The sequence below is a fragment of the Eubalaena glacialis genome, chromosome 19, assembly GCF_028564815.1.
Source record: "Eubalaena glacialis isolate mEubGla1 chromosome 19, mEubGla1.1.hap2.+ XY, whole genome shotgun sequence".
Taxonomy (NCBI): Eukaryota; Metazoa; Chordata; class Mammalia; order Artiodactyla; family Balaenidae; genus Eubalaena; species Eubalaena glacialis.
In genome coordinates, this window is record NC_083734.1 from 46,467,442 (window position 1) to 46,484,102 (window position 16,661).

At 38.7% G+C, this 16,661-nt stretch overlaps 1 protein-coding gene across 9 annotated transcripts in view; it reads right to left on the reverse strand.

The window, feature by feature from the left end:
• LOC133080635 (leucine-rich repeat-containing protein 37A2-like) overlaps positions 1–16,661 on the reverse strand; it is a 65,607-nt gene that overhangs the window by 3,704 nt on the left and 45,242 nt on the right. For 7 of the 9 annotated variants that reach the window (XM_061176667.1, XM_061176668.1, XM_061176666.1 and 4 more), the window contains 5 exons: positions 15,695–15,766; positions 15,074–15,148; positions 6,379–6,497; positions 2,543–4,353; positions 2,014–2,118 (listed from right to left, as the gene is read on the reverse strand). In XM_061176667.1, the coding sequence (XP_061032650.1) occupies positions 2,014–2,118; positions 2,543–4,353; positions 6,379–6,497; positions 15,074–15,148; positions 15,695–15,766 (2,182 nt within the window). The remainder of the gene's footprint in view (positions 1–2,013; positions 2,119–2,542; positions 4,354–6,378; positions 6,498–15,073; positions 15,149–15,694; positions 15,767–16,661) is intronic. The other 2 variants (XM_061176662.1, XM_061176663.1) reach the window with 2 other exon arrangements.

Sequence of the window (16,661 nt, forward strand, 5' to 3'; positions counted from 1 at the left end):
TACAGAAATTCTAAAAAAGCAAAAGGCCACATGCCACCTGGAGATGTAGAGGGTACAGTCTGGGCAATGGCCAATGACTAGCAAGCTGACCCAATGCTAGTCCCCAGCCTCCTAGGCTCAGAAATCATACTCTTCCTCACCAAGAGAGAACTCACGTCTTCCTGTTGTGGCAGTCTCACTTTATCAATATCACAGGATTGATCAAAAATCAGAATGCCAAATTATTACTTGACAATGAGAAATACATCTGTTCTACACACAGGGCATCCGTGTCTACACAATCAGAGAATTACCTTCTGTGGAGACAGGCCTCCGTGGCACACTGAAGCACAATCACACAATCGAAGGCTACTTGGTGACAACAGAATCAGAAAAGGAATCAGCTGAATCCAGAATTTAATGGGAAGGCCTGAGGCAGCTGGATCCATCCATCTCCTCAACAGGCACAGCCTGGCTAGTGGGCCTGACTCTTCAGTTCTGCTGCCTAAGGTGCCATCTCTACTCTCGGGCAATGTGAGGATGGGCGCTGCCCATGTTGGTCTCTCCTCACCTTTTCTATGCTTTCACTACTGACCAACCCTCCTGCAGACAGACACATTTCTCTTTAGAAGTTAGTACATCATGTCAGGTTTTATTCAAGTCTGATAGGCCAGGAAGCCATTGGTCCTTACACATCTCTGCTCAGTTCCATGATGTGCTAACCTTGGTGTTTCTCTCTTGGGGGGCTGCCTTTTAAAAAACTGCTTCCCACTTTTGTGAGCTCTGAGGGGAGGGGACTGCTTTGCTATGGCCCCTAAGAAATGGTGACAAACCTCACAGGACTACGATCAGGAGGGCTGGAGTATTCAGGGAAGGCTTTATGAAGAACGATATCTGAACTTGAGTTGGCTTTTCAGAGATTCATAGGACTTCCACAGGCAAAGCAAAATCAAGGAATTTTAGATGGCCAAAGGCACAGACAAAAGCAGGAATGGATGTGGTGTAACTAGCGTATACTAAGGAGCTGCTTTGGCTGCAATGGAGGGCTGCCATTACAAGAGAAAAGGTAAATAACGTAGGTTGGACTGGTAGGGTAGAATCAAGATTGCCAGCTGATTAAAATCACTCTTTTAATGTTAGCCACTGCCTCTTGGGAAAAGTAATAAACCATTATGTAACTGAACAAAAGGTAAACAGGCTAGCTCCAGGAATAGGCTACTATAAATATGACATGCTGTAGGGTAGCCTGCTGCAGGATTTTACTTGCAGTGTTTTAATGGAACCTATCTACACAATTCCTAATACACTGGAGAAGCAAGCTGCTAAGTAAGCCTCAGGAATTGACGAGATCACACTTTTATCTTTTAGGCATGTCCTTTTAGCCCTCCCAGGCTGACTGATAGCTCCATGAGTATGGAGATCGTATGTCTCTCATCACTTCAGCCAACAAGGAAAGAAATAAACAGTAGAATGAGAGTGACTGGTGAGTACATCAAATCAGCATAGTTTTTGAGTTGAAGAAATTTTACTATCATGTCAACTCTGGCCTTCTTATAAACTTAACTTGTCAAAATAGTCCAATGGCTTGTTATCATGGATCCAATTCCATAGAGATCTCCTGGGAGTGGAGTTCCTTTAAAAATCCTGTGGGGACTTCCCTGGTGGCGCAGTGGTTAAGAATCCGCCTGCCAGTGCAGGGGACACGGGTTCGATCCCTGGTCTGGGAAGGTCCCACATGCTGCGGAGCAACTAAGTCCGTGCGCCACAACTCCTGAGCCCGCGTGCCTAGAGCCCGTACTCCGCAACAAGAGAAGCCACCGCAATGAGAAGCCCGCGCACCGCAATGAAGACATAATGTAGCCAAAAGAAAAAAAAAAAAAGGAAAAAAAAATCCTGGGAATATACTTTTCAGTAAAAGAACAAAGTGTATCTCAGTCCTCATGACTAAAGAGAAGAATCAAGTAGCAGTAGGTGGAAAGGTGGCTTTGATTCTCAGTTTGTGGCTTCTGAATCTGAATGAATTATTGTCCTTACCTCAATGAGACAGAGAAGTGTAACCAAAATCGTCACTACTACAGTTACAGATATTGCCAAGATGAGTTTGTTGTTATAGCCATATCCTGGAACTTCTTTTGTGAGCTAAAAAAATAAATAACAATTGTTTACAAACAAGGAGATAGAAGGGATGAAAGCTAACTCTTCTTAAACCTATTCTAAACAATAGCTAACTATTCTTAAACTACTATAAAACCCAATCCTTTCAGGCGAGTAGCTTCTATAAGAACAAGCCAAATTTAATGTTATTAATCTTATCATTAGCATTTTCTTCTACAATTTATTTATCCACAGTTTATTTATCTTGTGTTATGTCCTTTTCTCGTCTACCCTAGGAATAGTGGCACACTCTCTCTATGAGCAAAGTGGGAGATCACTGCCTTAGCCAGCGTCATGGCTGAAGATAAGATGCAGACTAGGAGCCCGTGGTACTCCTGCTTGGGCACGTCCACGGCATGTCCTAAACTGAGTAAAAGTCCAGGTCCCATGTTTCAGGGCTTCTCCTCACCTCACTTGACTCCTGCTCTTTCTGCTCACTCTGGGCTTCTGTGCTCTCACTGATAGAGTTGTCACTTTTCCACTGGCCCGTATCCCATTCCGCTTTGGACACCTTTACTTCCTGCTGCTTGCTGAGAAGCTTCATCAGGAGGCCTGTTCTAGAGATGAGGTTGGCACAGGCCAGCTGCACGTGGGTCTCCGAGCAGTCCATTTTCAAAGTCTGGATAACGTGAGAAATGAGCCTTCGCACGTCATCGTTGGGGATGAGGGACCGTAGCTGCTGGTTTAGCTGAGTTTCAACTTGATCACCCGGGGATGTGAGCCCTGGGAAAGTGAAGCCTGTGGGCTTAGAGGATAATTCAGTGCCCGTGTCGTGGTGCTCCCATTGTGTTTCGTTGGTGTGTTGAACAGTTGGCATACTGTTGTCCGCAGCAACAGCAGAGTGTGCAGTGGAGACATCCTTACGGGCAGTGTTTCCAGGGCCGGTTCCTCCTGGCAGAGTAGAGCTTCCTGAAGAAATAATTTCTTCAGAAACATTTTGTGCAGTATTGTTTTCTGAAGCAGTGTTTTCTGTAGAAGGGTCTGAAAGAGAAAATAATTCTGGAAAAGGATTTTCCTGAGAAGTCACTTCTCTTGAAGGTGAAACAGCTTCTCGCGGAGGGGAATTTATGAGACTCCTCACTACAGAGAACGGAGGGCTTGCAAGCATCATTCTATTGAGTGAACTTTTCTTTCTGAACTTTCGACTCCTTTTGACTTTGGGTTTTCTCTGGACCCGATGAGTCCTAATTTTATGGAAGATGTATTTTTTCCCAGAATGTGAGATTAGTTCAAAATCCTTAATATTTCTAACTCTAGCCTTTGCATCCTCTAAAACAAGTATAGTGTTGGATAAGTCTTTTGATTTGCTTTGAACGTCAGATGGGGATTTTGGAGGGATGGAGGCAGAAGGCCTCACCTTGAAGTACTGTTTCAGGGTAGAGGAACCTGCTGCCTTGTGTTCTTTTATGAATGAAGACTCCGCATTGGAGGACTTTCCCACCAGCTTCCTGGGCCTCTGCACCATGAGAAGCTGTTGCAGCTTTCCTGGGGATGGCCTCCTGAGCCTTCTTTCTTCGGCAGTGCTCGCCACAGATGGCTGGGCATTCTGTTTCCTCCTGAGGCTCTCATCTCCCACTGCTTGGAGGTGCATTTTCTGTAGGCCCCTTGGGCCCTTGAGGACCCTGTTCACTCTCAGCAGCTTTTCCTCGGTACTCTCCGTCTTTGCTGGGCTGTCTTTCTGTGGTTGGGCAGTTTCCAATTTCTTTTGAAAGATGTACCGTTTAAACATGGCACTTAAAAGGTTGGAACGCGTACGCGGGGCAGGTTTTTCTTCCTTTTTCACCTCATCCACTTTTTCTTGAGTTTCTGCATCTAACAAATTTTCCAGAAAATGGAGTTTCCTCAATTTCTTTTTATTAGTTGAATTGTTGCGTACACGTTTAACAGAAGGGCTCCTTGTATTGTTTTTCAAAAGGCCCAGGGGCATATCTCCATCTTGTGTGTCTGAAAAAAGCAGCTGAAGGAACGGTAATAACGCTGATTCCACATCTCCTAGATTCCCCTCTGAGATGTAAGGCAGTATGTAATTTCGTGCCCCGATACTATCGCTTTTATCATGGAGGTCCAGCTGCTCGTTCATGACGCCTGACAAGCTGACAGCACTTTTATCTGAGGACACCCTCTCTGACTCAATAATCAGCTCGGTGCTGCTGTTCTTCTTCCGGGCTTGTAACACCTTCATCAACGATCCTTCTGCACTCCCAAGAGATGTTTCTTCATCTGTCAAAAAAGAAGACACTGTTTTTGATCATTGAAGACTGATGGGACAGATTTTTGTCAGTCCACAGCCAAATAAATTAGGAATCAGTCAACATTTGAGTGCCACTTAGGAGAAAAAGAAACCCACGCTTAAGCCTATGACTGGCAACAACAAAATGTGAAAAAGATATCCCTTGAAAAAGTGGCTATCTACTCAGAAAATTCTGTAGCGTGAAATATAGTAACTATATTCAGGATTACTCCACTGGTTCCCAGGGGCCAGTACTCAAGAAAAGCCAAGGCTGGAAGACAAATACTCCCCTACTCAGCTGGACTCTCCGCAGATCTACTGTGACTCCTCACATTCACATACCCCATCCTGTCCTGCCTCAGAGGCAGAGGAGTGTGAGGCTTCCTCTCTCCACCTCTTCAGTGTGCTTGCGTTCTTGCTACTATCACAGATGACCACGACAACAACCGCCGCTAACAGGTCGTCATCTGGACATGTCCTTCTCCACCCACCCACAGAGTCCTTTGCTCAGTCCCTGCTTCCATATATCCCAGCCCCCATAACAGAAGGCTCTATACAGAAAAAAACACTATATCCGCCCTGGCTCTTTGCTAAAATTTGGGCAGGGATCTGGGCTATAAGTTAAGAGATTTGCCAGATTGTATGCCAATGTGGAATGTTCAACAAATCAGTGGAATAATACTTGAGGTCCTAAAATGCAGAAGGGAAAAAGCAACTTCTGTCAGATGGCTACTTTGCTTTCATTTCATTTTCCTTCTAATATTTCCAGCTTTACTTGGGGAACCATCCAAAGCTTCTGACTGTGTGAAGGTAATGTGTACCATTGTGTAGCTGGGCTTCTCTTCCAAAAGGATTAAAAGTATTTTTGGTGAAGGTCAAGGAGGAGGGAAGGGTCATGAGAAAGGAGGAGCATGGGTTTGCAGAGAGCCCCAAACTGGGGACAGGAGATCGGGGCACTAGGGTCATAGCACTTACACCTCTGATCTTGTTTTTCCTCACCTGTAAAAGGAGATTAAAAATGCCTTTACTGCCCACTTCTGGGGGAGAAGGGAGTAATATAATTAGTAAAAAAAATTGTTTGGGGGAGTTCCCTGGTGGTCTAGTGGTTAGGACCCGGCACTTTCCCTGCTGTGGCCCGGCTTCAATCCCTGCTTGGGGAACTAAGATCCCACAAGCTGTGTGGCACGGCCAAAAAAAAAAAAAATTGTGTTGAAAAATCAGCAATATTGTCTTTATATAAGTAGCAAAGTGTTATTATTTATGAGGTGCTCTCGATCACTGAAAGAGACCTGTAGTCAAGCTACCTGGGCATGACAGCACATTTTGGAAGTCATCAAGTTAGTGCCAATAAATCTAATATATAGAAAAATAGTTGAAAGCCCCTGAGTGTTTTGTGGATAGAAAAGCTTGAGATTCAGAGCAAGTCCAGAGCTGGACAGTCTAAGAATAAACTAGCTCTCCCATCCATTAGAAGGGCTAGGTAGCAGCTTCTGGTTATGGAACCAGAAACTCTCAGGCTCCAAATAGGACACAAAACAGCATCACTTGTACTCTTTATAAAATTGCAGAAACAAACAAAATAAACAAAAATATATTTATATCTGTCCTATAAGACAAAGGGTACTTGAGACCTAATGTATATAAAATCAGTTTACAAACTGTGATGCACTATATGAATAAGTTCTCGTTTGCAGAGAGCACAGCATAGGATATGTGGCCATTAATGTTAATTCCCTTTCCCCTTCCATTCCTTTCTCTTGTCCCTTTATGTATGGGGATCATTTACATTATTAAGCTAACAATGTAACTGAGCTATTATTAGCTTAATAATGTAATCAAGAATCTGATTTTTAGCAAGGGGTAGTTCTGAGAAACTTAGGAAGCTGGAACTCTGAATGAATGAATTAAAATAATGCAATTACATCATTAATTTTAAAATTTATCATTGATTAAAAATAAAAATTAAAAAATTAAATTAAAAATTAAAACTTTATTATCCCGCAATTGAGACTCACCACAACGTGTGACGTCTGTCAGGCATTCACTGTCACAACGCAGCTTGACTGTCTGACAGACAACCTCAATAGTAGTTTTAAATTGGCAGAGGCAGCAGGCCATACGGCTAGGTAAGATCCTATAAATGGAAACACAGGTAATTAAATTCGTGGTAAAAGAGTTACTTGAGTAGGTAGAAGAGGTAGGCCAAGGCCACCAAAGACCAGTGCAAAAAGGAGTTCTTGGGGCATATGGACTGGAGAACTGGATAGGGGCTGGTTGGCCAATTGCTGCTCTTGACTGTTGTAAATAAATATAGAGGAGGAGAGAGGTGCCCAACAGAAGGATTAGGATGGCAGTAGGTATGGTATGTCTAGCAAAAAGGGAATAGGGATTAGAATTGGGTGACATTGATCTGTAGTTTAATTCAGAAGTATCTCCTTCCTACCCGAAAGCCTCACTTTGGGTTGAGAGTACACAGGAAGAAGGCAGACTTCTAAGAAGAGTCTGAATAAGACCGCACCTTCTGGAGTCCCTTTCTCAGTTCCTATTTGTGAGTAGTAATATATTACAAATTACTCTAGTAATAAAAAAGCATCATGTGGTTAAACAATAACAGAGATCGCATTGGCCAAATCTGGACAAAAGGAACATTCCAAAGAACAACATTATCATTATAATAAGGTATAACATAGTTAATTTTTTAAAAAGCACATGAGTTCATAATGATACTCAAAATGAAAAGTGGGGGAGCTCTTCTTTATAGAATAATGTCAGCTAATAAATGCAAAAGGAATGATAGAATTAGGAAAGTGTCATTTTGCAACTATCAATGTAATCATCGATTCAGACAAGGATTATCACTGATGCACAGTTGGGTGAAGAGTTGTTTGAAAGTAGGATCTTCACTGATCCCAAACTATCACCCCACATATTATTTATCAATTACCAAGGGGAAAAATTACTTTACAATGGAGAGATATGGAAGATACCACCTTAGTCAAGTGACCAAACTTAGCACTGGGCCACCTGAAGTGCTGAAGTATGAAGAATACATCACCTATATAGTATTCTTTCCCAAAATGTTTACTTTGAATCTAATGAGGAAACAGACAAATCCAGATTGTGGGGCAATTTACAAGACAACTGGCTTAGACTCTTCAAAAATGTCAATGTCATAAAAGACCAAAGAAAAAAAAAAAGTAGGTAAATATTCTAGATTAAAGGAAACAAAGACACGACATGCAATGCCTAATCTTTAATTGGACCCTGTATCAAAACAAAACAGACTTAAAGAATGTTATTGGCTTCTGGCCAAGATGAAGTAACAAGGTCCAATTTAACCTCCCACCTGAAACAATGAAAATATCAGACAGAACATATGAAACAACAGTTTTCAAGAAACTGGACCTCACGCAGTAAAGTACATTGATCCCCAGGAGATGGGAAATAAATGAAGTGATCCCTATAATTGCCCTAACTTACTTCTCTGAGAGAGTTTCCAGGTCACGGTACAGGGAAGAGAAGTCCAGGCAGAGACTGGTGGACTCCCTGACTGAGGAAATGGAGCTGAGAGTCTGGGAAAACCAAGGTTACTAGAGTTCACAAAGCAGAGTATCAGAGAGAAAAGAAGTGCACAGACAAAGAACTCTGGAGATATGCAGAGGGATCTCTTGAGAATTCAACAAAGTATTGGTCAGTACATTTGTGTGAGGAATTACTTGATGCCAGGAAAAGAACCACATGAAAGGATTAATAATAAGAATAACTGGATATCACACAGGGTTGTAGGAATAGTACCTGTTCCTACAAGTCAGACTGGAAAACCTCATGATACTCAGAAAGGACTTGTCTCAGTAGTTGCAAATAATGAGCTCCAGACTAAAGGCTACTTGGACTCCTACCCAACGAATCTTAAAAGCTAGACCTAAAAGAATAAAATTGTTCTGAGTAACTTAATTTCACCCAATACAAAGCCCAAGCATTTTACAGGAATATAAATATATATAGCACACAATAAACTAAAACTCACACTATCTGGGATCATATGAAAAATTGCCAAGCATGCGAAGAAGTAGGAAAATATGATGCATACTGAGGAGAAAAGGCAATCAATCAAAACTAACCCATAATCTATACAGATGTTAGAATTGGCAGAAAAGAACATTTAAAAACTTATTATACATGAAGAAAAGTTATTATAACTGTATTTCATATGTTAAAAAACCCTGACTAAACACTGAAAATGTTAAGTACAGGCATGGAAAATGTAAAACAGACCCAAATTGAGCTTCTAGAGATTAAAAACAATGTCTAAATGAAAAAGACATTGAACGAGGTTAATGGCAGATTAGACACTGCAGAAGAAAGGGTCAGTGAACATTAAGGCATAGTAATAGAAACGATCCAAAATGAAACAAAAAGAGTAACAAAACAAAACAACAACGAAAATGAATAGAGCATCAGTGAGTCGTGCAACAACTTCAAGTGGCCTAATACATGGGTACTTAGAGTCCATGAAGGAGAGGAGAAATACAAAAATTTGAAGAAATAACAGCCAAAATTTTCCCCAAATGGTAAACACTATAAACTCACAAAGTCAAGAAGATCAATGAACTTTAAGCATAAGAAACATGGACAAAACTACACCAAGGCACAAAAAACAGTCAAATTGCTCAAAACCAGCAATAAAGAGAAAAATTTAAAAGCAGCCAGAGGAAAAAACTATACACTACATACAGAGGAACAAAGATAACAATGACAGCAGAATTCTTGTTGGAAACAATGTAAACGAGAACTCAGTGGAATAACATCTTTAAAGTCGTGAATTGAATTCTATCAAGCTAGAATTCTATACCCAGATCTGTCAAAACAAAAGCAAAATAAAGACTATCTCAGACACACAAAAGCTGAAAGAATTCATTACTAGCAGACTTTCACTATAAGAAATGTTAAAAGAAGTATTTTTAAGCAGAAGCACAATGACACAAGATTGGAATATGGATCTACACAAAAGATTAAGAATGCTGGAATTGGGACTTCCCTGGTGGTTCAGTGGTTAAGAATCTGCCTGCCAATGCAGGGGACACAGGTTCGATCCCTGGTCCGGGAAGATCCCACACGCCGTGGAGCAACTAAGCCCGTACGCCACAACTACTGAGCCTGCACTCTAGAGCCTGTGTACCACAACTACTGAAGCCCACGCACCTAGAGCCTGTGCTCTGCAACGAGAGAAGCCATCCGATGAGAAGCCGGTGCAGCGCAACGAACAGTAGCACCTGCTCGCCGCAACTAGAGAAAGCCCACGCGAAGCAACAAAGACCCAACGCAGCAAAAAAATAAATTAAAACAAAAACTTAAAAAATTTTTTTAAAGGATTTTAGTCATTCGATATATGTCTCTGACCACAATGGAATTAAATTAGAAATTAACAAATCCGAAAAATCTCCAAATATTTGGAAACTAAACAACACACTTCTGAGTAACTTGGTGGTCAAAGAAGAAATCAAAAGGGAAATCAGAAACTATTCTGAACTCACTGAAACTGAAAACATAATATGTCAACATATGGGATATTGCTAACGCTGTACTCAGCTTCCTCAACTTCCACCTTAAACTGGACAAACGAGAGCAAATTAATCACAGAGTAAGAGAAGAAAGAACACAATAAAGATCAAAGTAGAAATAAATAAAATGGAAAACAGAAATATACTATAGATATTAAAAGGATAATAAGAGAATACTATAGAATACTTTATACCAATAAATTCAAGATGAAATGGACAAATTCCTTGAAAGACATGCGCTACTAAAGTTTATTCAAGAATAAAGATATTAAAGAAATTGGATGTGCAGTTTAAAACCTTCCAACAAAGAAAGCTTCAAGTCCAGGTGGCTTAACTGAGAAATTCTACCGAACACTTAAGGAATAAAATAGTGCCAATTCTACACAAACTCTACCAGAAAGTTGAAGAGAAGGGAATACTTCCCAACTTATTTATAAGGCCAACTTTCACCGTATCAAGATTAGACAATGACATTACAAGAAAACTATAGACCAATATCTCTCATGAACACAGAGGCAAAAACTCTTAACAAAATTTTAGCATATCAAATCCAATAATATAGAAAAAGATGATACATCATGACCAAGTGGGGTTTATCTCAAGAAGGAAAGGTTGGTTTAATATTTGAAAATCAATTTACCCAACTTAGTACACTAAAAAAGAAAAATCAGGACATCTCTGGTGGGGCAGGGGTTAAGAATCTACCTGCCAGTGCAGGGGACATGGGTTTGAGCCCTGGTCCGGGAAGATCCCACATGCCACGGAGCAACTAAGCCCGTGCACCACAACTACTGAGCCTACGCTCTAGAGCCCGTGAGCCACAACTACTGAGCCCATGTGCCACAATGAGTGAAGCCCGTGCACCTAGAGCCCGTGCTCTGCAACAAGAGAAGCCACCACAAGGAGAAGCCTGCATACTGCAACGAAGAGTAGTCCCTGCTCGCCACAGCTAGAGAAAGCCTGCGTGCAGCAATGAAGACCCAATGCAGCCAAAAATAAATAAACAAATTAAGAAAAGAAGAGAAAAATCACATAATCATTGCAATAGATGCAGGAAAAGAAAGAAAAAATCTAACATCCATTCCTGATTAAAGAAAAACACAGCCCTCAGTAGACTAGGAATGGAAGGAGACTTCCTCAACTTGATAAATGACTTTGACAAAAAACCTAACATCATATTTAATGGTGAAGGACAAAGTACTTTCTCTCCAGGATCAGGACAAAGGCAAGGATGTCTGCTCTCATTACTTCTATTTGACATTGCACTGAAGGTTCTAGCCAGTGCAATAGGGCAACAAAAAGAAAAGAGATATTCAGAATGGAAAGGAAGAAGTAAAACTATCTTTATTTGCAGATAACATGATTATGTAGAAAACCTGATAGAATCTACAAAAATGCTACTGGAACTAACAAATGAGTTTATCAAGTTTGCAGGGTACAAGATCAACATACAAAAAGATTAATTTATCTCAACAAACAAGCAGAGATCAAAGTTTTAAAATACTACTTACAACAGAATCAAACATATAAAATACTTAGAATAAATCCGACAAAAGATGTAAAAGACTTGCACACGGAAAACTGTAAAATATTGCTGGGGGGAAATTAAGGAAGACCTAGATAACTGGAGAGATATAATGTATTCATGGATCAGAAGATTCAATATTGTTAAGACATCAATTCTCCCCAAATTGATTTATAGATCAAAATCCCAGTAGGCTTTTCTATAGAAATTGACAAGCTAATTCTAAAATTCATATGGAAATAAAATTTAGAATAACTAAAACAACTGTGAAAAAGAACAAAGTTGAAGAACTAACAGTAACTGATTTCAAGGCTTATGAAGCTACACTTTCAAGACGTTGTGATAGTAGTGTAAAGATAGACAAAAAGATCAAGGGAACAGAATAGAAAGTTCAGAAGTAGAGAGATGTGGATAACTGACTTTCAGGTTCAAAGGCATTTAAGTGGAGAAACGATAGTCTTTTCAACAAATGATGCTGGAACAATTGAATATCCAGGTGCAAAAAAAAAAAAAAAAAAAATGAACTTCCATCCAAACCATGTACAGAAATGAACTCAAATTGGTTTAAAGATCTAAATGTAAAACAGAAAACTATAAAACTTCTAGAACAAAACAGGTGAAAAATTTTATGACCTTGAGTTAGGCAAGATTTCTTAGCTACAACACCAAAAGCATAAACTATAAAAGAAAAAAATAGATAAATTAGACACCATCAAAATTAAGAATTTCTGCCCTGCAAAAGACACTCCTGAGAGAATGAAAAGATGAGTCACAGAATGGGAGAAAATACTTAGCAACTTACATATTGGATAAAGGACTAATTTCCAGAATATATAAAGAACTCTCAAAATTCCAGAAAAATATAGATAAAAGATTCAAAGAGATACAGATGGAAAATAAGCATATGAAAAGATGTTTGACATGATTAATCATTAGGGATGCTACAGTGAGATACAACTACACACCTATTAAACTATCTACAGTTAAAAATACTGAGCATAGCAAGTGTTGGCCGCAACGTGAAGAAAATGCAACTCTCAAACACTGCTGGTAGAGATGTAAAATGATCAAAACACTATGGAAAATAGGTATTATTTAAAAACTTAAACATACACTTACCAATGATCCAGCCATTCTACTTGCAGGTATTTACCCAAGAGAAATGGAAGCATACATCCATACAAAGACTTGTACACAAATATTCATAGCAACTTTATCTGTAATAGACAAAGACTGAAACAACTCCAATGTCCATCAATGGTGAATAGATAAATTGTGGTACATCCATATAATGGAATACTATTCAGCAATAAAGAGAAATGAATTAGTGATATATACAACAATATGGATGAAGATTAAAATAACCATGCTGAGTTAGAGGCCAGTTAGAAAAAAGTATACACTGTATGATTCCATTTACATAAAATTCTAGAAAATGCAAACAGAAAGCAGATCAATGGTTGCTTGGCGATTGGGAAGGGCGAGGAACGATGGGAAGGAAGAATTACAAAGAGACATTAAGAAACTTTCTGAGGTGATGGACATTTTGATTTTGATGATGTCTTCATGGTGTGTATGTATGGGTGTGTGTGAACACAGATTATTGTATGTCAATTATACCTCAAAAAGCTGTTAAAAGAAATGATATTATATGAGAGAGACAATTGGGGAAATTTGAATAGCAACTCTTTATTAGGTAATATTATTGTGTAGGAATTTAATTTCTTCAATACTGTGTGTTAACAGTATTGTAGTTACATAGGGAAATAATTTTTAATATCCAAAGAGGAGGGCATCTAGCTGACAAGAGAGGGATCGCAGTTGCGGCAGATGCTGTGGAAGGCTGAGGAAGATGAGGCTAGAGCAGTGACCAACAGATGTGACGGCGTGGTGAAGACAGTCATTTGTCAGCTGACCTGACAAAGACGGTTGGAACAGACTGCTAAACGCAGGGCCCTTTCCGCCTACTAATCTCATGCAATCCCCTCAACTAGCCTTGGCATAACAGAAAGTTTCTATTAGCTTGCCATATTGGAGGGGGGATGGCACAGTTTAAGGCGCAGTTAGTTGTGTGATAAACTGTCACAATACGGTCCTACAGAAATCGTTTTTTAAACTGCAAAAAAATGAAACTTGACCCTTCCCTCACAACATATATGAAAGTTAACTCAAAATGAATCATAGACCTAAATGTAACTATACAACTTCTGGAAGAAAACATAGGAGAAAATCTTTGTGATTTTGGGTTAGACAATGGGGTCTCACACAAAGATTTCTTAGATAAGACACAAAAAAGCACAAACCATCTAAGAAAAACTGCTAAGGGACTTCCCTGGTGGTTAAGACTCCGAGTTCCCAATGCAGGGGGCCTGGGTTCGATCCCTGGCCAGGGAACTAGATCCCACATGCATGCCACAACTAAGAGCTCGCATGCCACAACTAAGAAGCCCATGAGCCGCAACTAAGGAGCCCATCTGCCGCAACTAAGACCCAGCACAACCAAATAAATTAAATAAATATGAAAAAAATTTTCTAAATTAGAGTTCATCAAAAACTTAAAACATCTAGTCTTCAGAGACACTTTAATACAATGAAGATAAGTCACAATCTGGGAGAAGATATTTACTAAACACATATCTAGGAGAAAGGACTTTTTCCATTGCTTTTTATATAAAGCACTCTTAAAACTCAATATAAATATCCAATTAAAAAAAGGATTTGAACAGACTCTTCACTTAAAAAGATATTTGCACATGAATAGACACTCAACATCATCAGCTATTACAGAAATGCAAAATGTGGCAAAAACCACGAGATGCAACTACACACCTACTAGAAAGGTTAAACGTTTTTAGAAAACAAATATAAGGATCAGTGGAAGATGTGGAGCAACTGCAACTCTCATAGACTGCTAGTGGGAAAGCAAAATGGCACAGGCACTTTAGAAAACAGTTTAGCAGTTTCTTAAAAAGTTAAATATGCACTTAGCATATGATGAAGCAATCCCACCCTTAGGTATTTCACCCCAAAGAAATGAAAACATATGCTCGCACAAAACGTATGTTCACACACACATGTGAGTGTTTTCAGAGGCTTTTTTCATAATAGCCAAAAAAACTGGAAACAACTCAAATGTTCATCAAATGATGAATGCGTAAACAATCTGTGTCTCCACACAACTAGAATACTACTCAGCAATAAAAAGGAATGAACTACTGACAGGTGCAACAAAACAGATGAATCGCCAAAGAGACTGGCTAAGTGAAAGAACCCAAAAACAAAAGGCTACATACCACATGATTTCATTTATAAGATATTCTGGAAAAGGCAACATTATACGGACAAAAATCAGATCGGTGGTTGCCAGGGGCTGGTAGTGGGAGGAGGATGGATTGACTACAAAGGGACATGAGGGGTCTTTTGGGAGTGCAGAAGTTTTCTTTACCTCAAATGTGGTGGTGGCTACAGAACTATACGTTTGTCAAAACACATCACACTGTATATTTAAAAATAGGGAATTTTGTTAAATGAAAATTATACATAAATAAACCTGACTTAAGAAAATAATAAAACAAACCTAAAAAAACAATTGAGTGAAAACAAATGTAAGAAAAATCAACTTACAGTTTTTCCAATTCAAGGGTCATCATGAGGATGCTTTCAATTATTGTAAGTGACACTTGTGTTGTTCCCATGTCTCTGAAGGAGAAGCCCAAACATGCACGATATAAAACCCAAAGACAAAAATTCTAAACTTAAAAAGAGACTTAACATGTGATTACTTCAATTCTGGCTTCTTACTTGCCATACATGATAATTCCAAAGAGCTCTTATTGAAGAAATTTAAATTTGCATCATCAAATTAATGGCCTTGGTGCTGAACAGTACAATCATTTTTTATTATCCTAACTTCTCATTTTCAATTGCATCTACCTCTTTTGATCACTCTTTTTAAAAAAAAATAATGTACCCCTTATTCCTTTTTGCTTTCTGGGATAAATAATATTCCTACATGCATCTACATGTTCCATATCTATATGTGTTCTTCAACACTGTTCTCATTCTCTGCTGGCTGTCTTACCCATATATATTCTTTCTTAATCGTTTTCTTTGCCAATAACTTTTATTTTCAATAACCCAGGTAAAATCTAAATTATGACTTTTTAGCCAAAGTACTCAATCTTTGACGAAAGTAAAAAAGAGCAGAAATTATCTCATGAGCCATGAAACTGTTGCAATACTTACAAATATTTTAATGCTGGCAATTTAAAAAGATAAGAATCTTCAACTGTTGTCAAAGGATTATGATTGAGAATTCTGAAAAATGGAATGGAATTTAAATTATCTGCATTTTCAATTACTTCCATGAAAGCTTATATTCATTTTTTTTGGTACGGAACGTGAAGGTTTAAAAAAAAAATCATTTTCTGTCTTTACCTATAAATCACCCTTAGCATCTGTAAAACACTCTTTCATTGGGAACTACCCAGGTCTCTAGATGATAAAGTGGAGAAGAGAAACAAACAAAAAAAAAAGAAAAAAAAAAGAAAAAGAAAAAAAGTGGCTAGCAAAGAAAAAATATGCCAAAGAACTTTTCAGGTTAAAAACCCTAGAAGTGACTATGCTGGTAGGAAGCCCTTGCTCTGTAAAAAAGTACTATTTCTAGTGTCCTCCATAATTCAAGGTGTTTTTCTTTCATCTCTACAAATTTTTTAAAATTTCATGATTTAAACTACCCAGTGAAAGACAAAAATAGGGCTAATTCCTTGGTTCTGGAGCCAAAGAAGAAGAGAGAAATCCAAGAGGAACTGGTGAAAGCCATACTCCCATCACATAGTCCCATGTGTATTCTTGTATCATAGCCTTTGTTACTGTGTATGTAATCACCTGTTTACTTGTCAGTCTCCTAGATTGCCAGCAACTTGAGAGCAGGGACCACACTTTATTGTCATTATTATTCCTGTGCCTGACATAGTGCCTAATATTTACTAGGTATTTAATAAATGTTTGCTGAATAAATAAATAACATTTTGTTTATATATCAATAAAATAAACAAATTAATTTTGGGGAACAAAATTTTATTCCAAAATGCTGGAATAGATTTTCTTCTTAGTTCTTTCTTTCTTTTTTTCTTTTTTCTTAGTTCTTTAAAATAAATAAGGGGGAAAAAAAACCCCAAAAGAAACAGGAAGAAAGAAAAGAATATCTGAC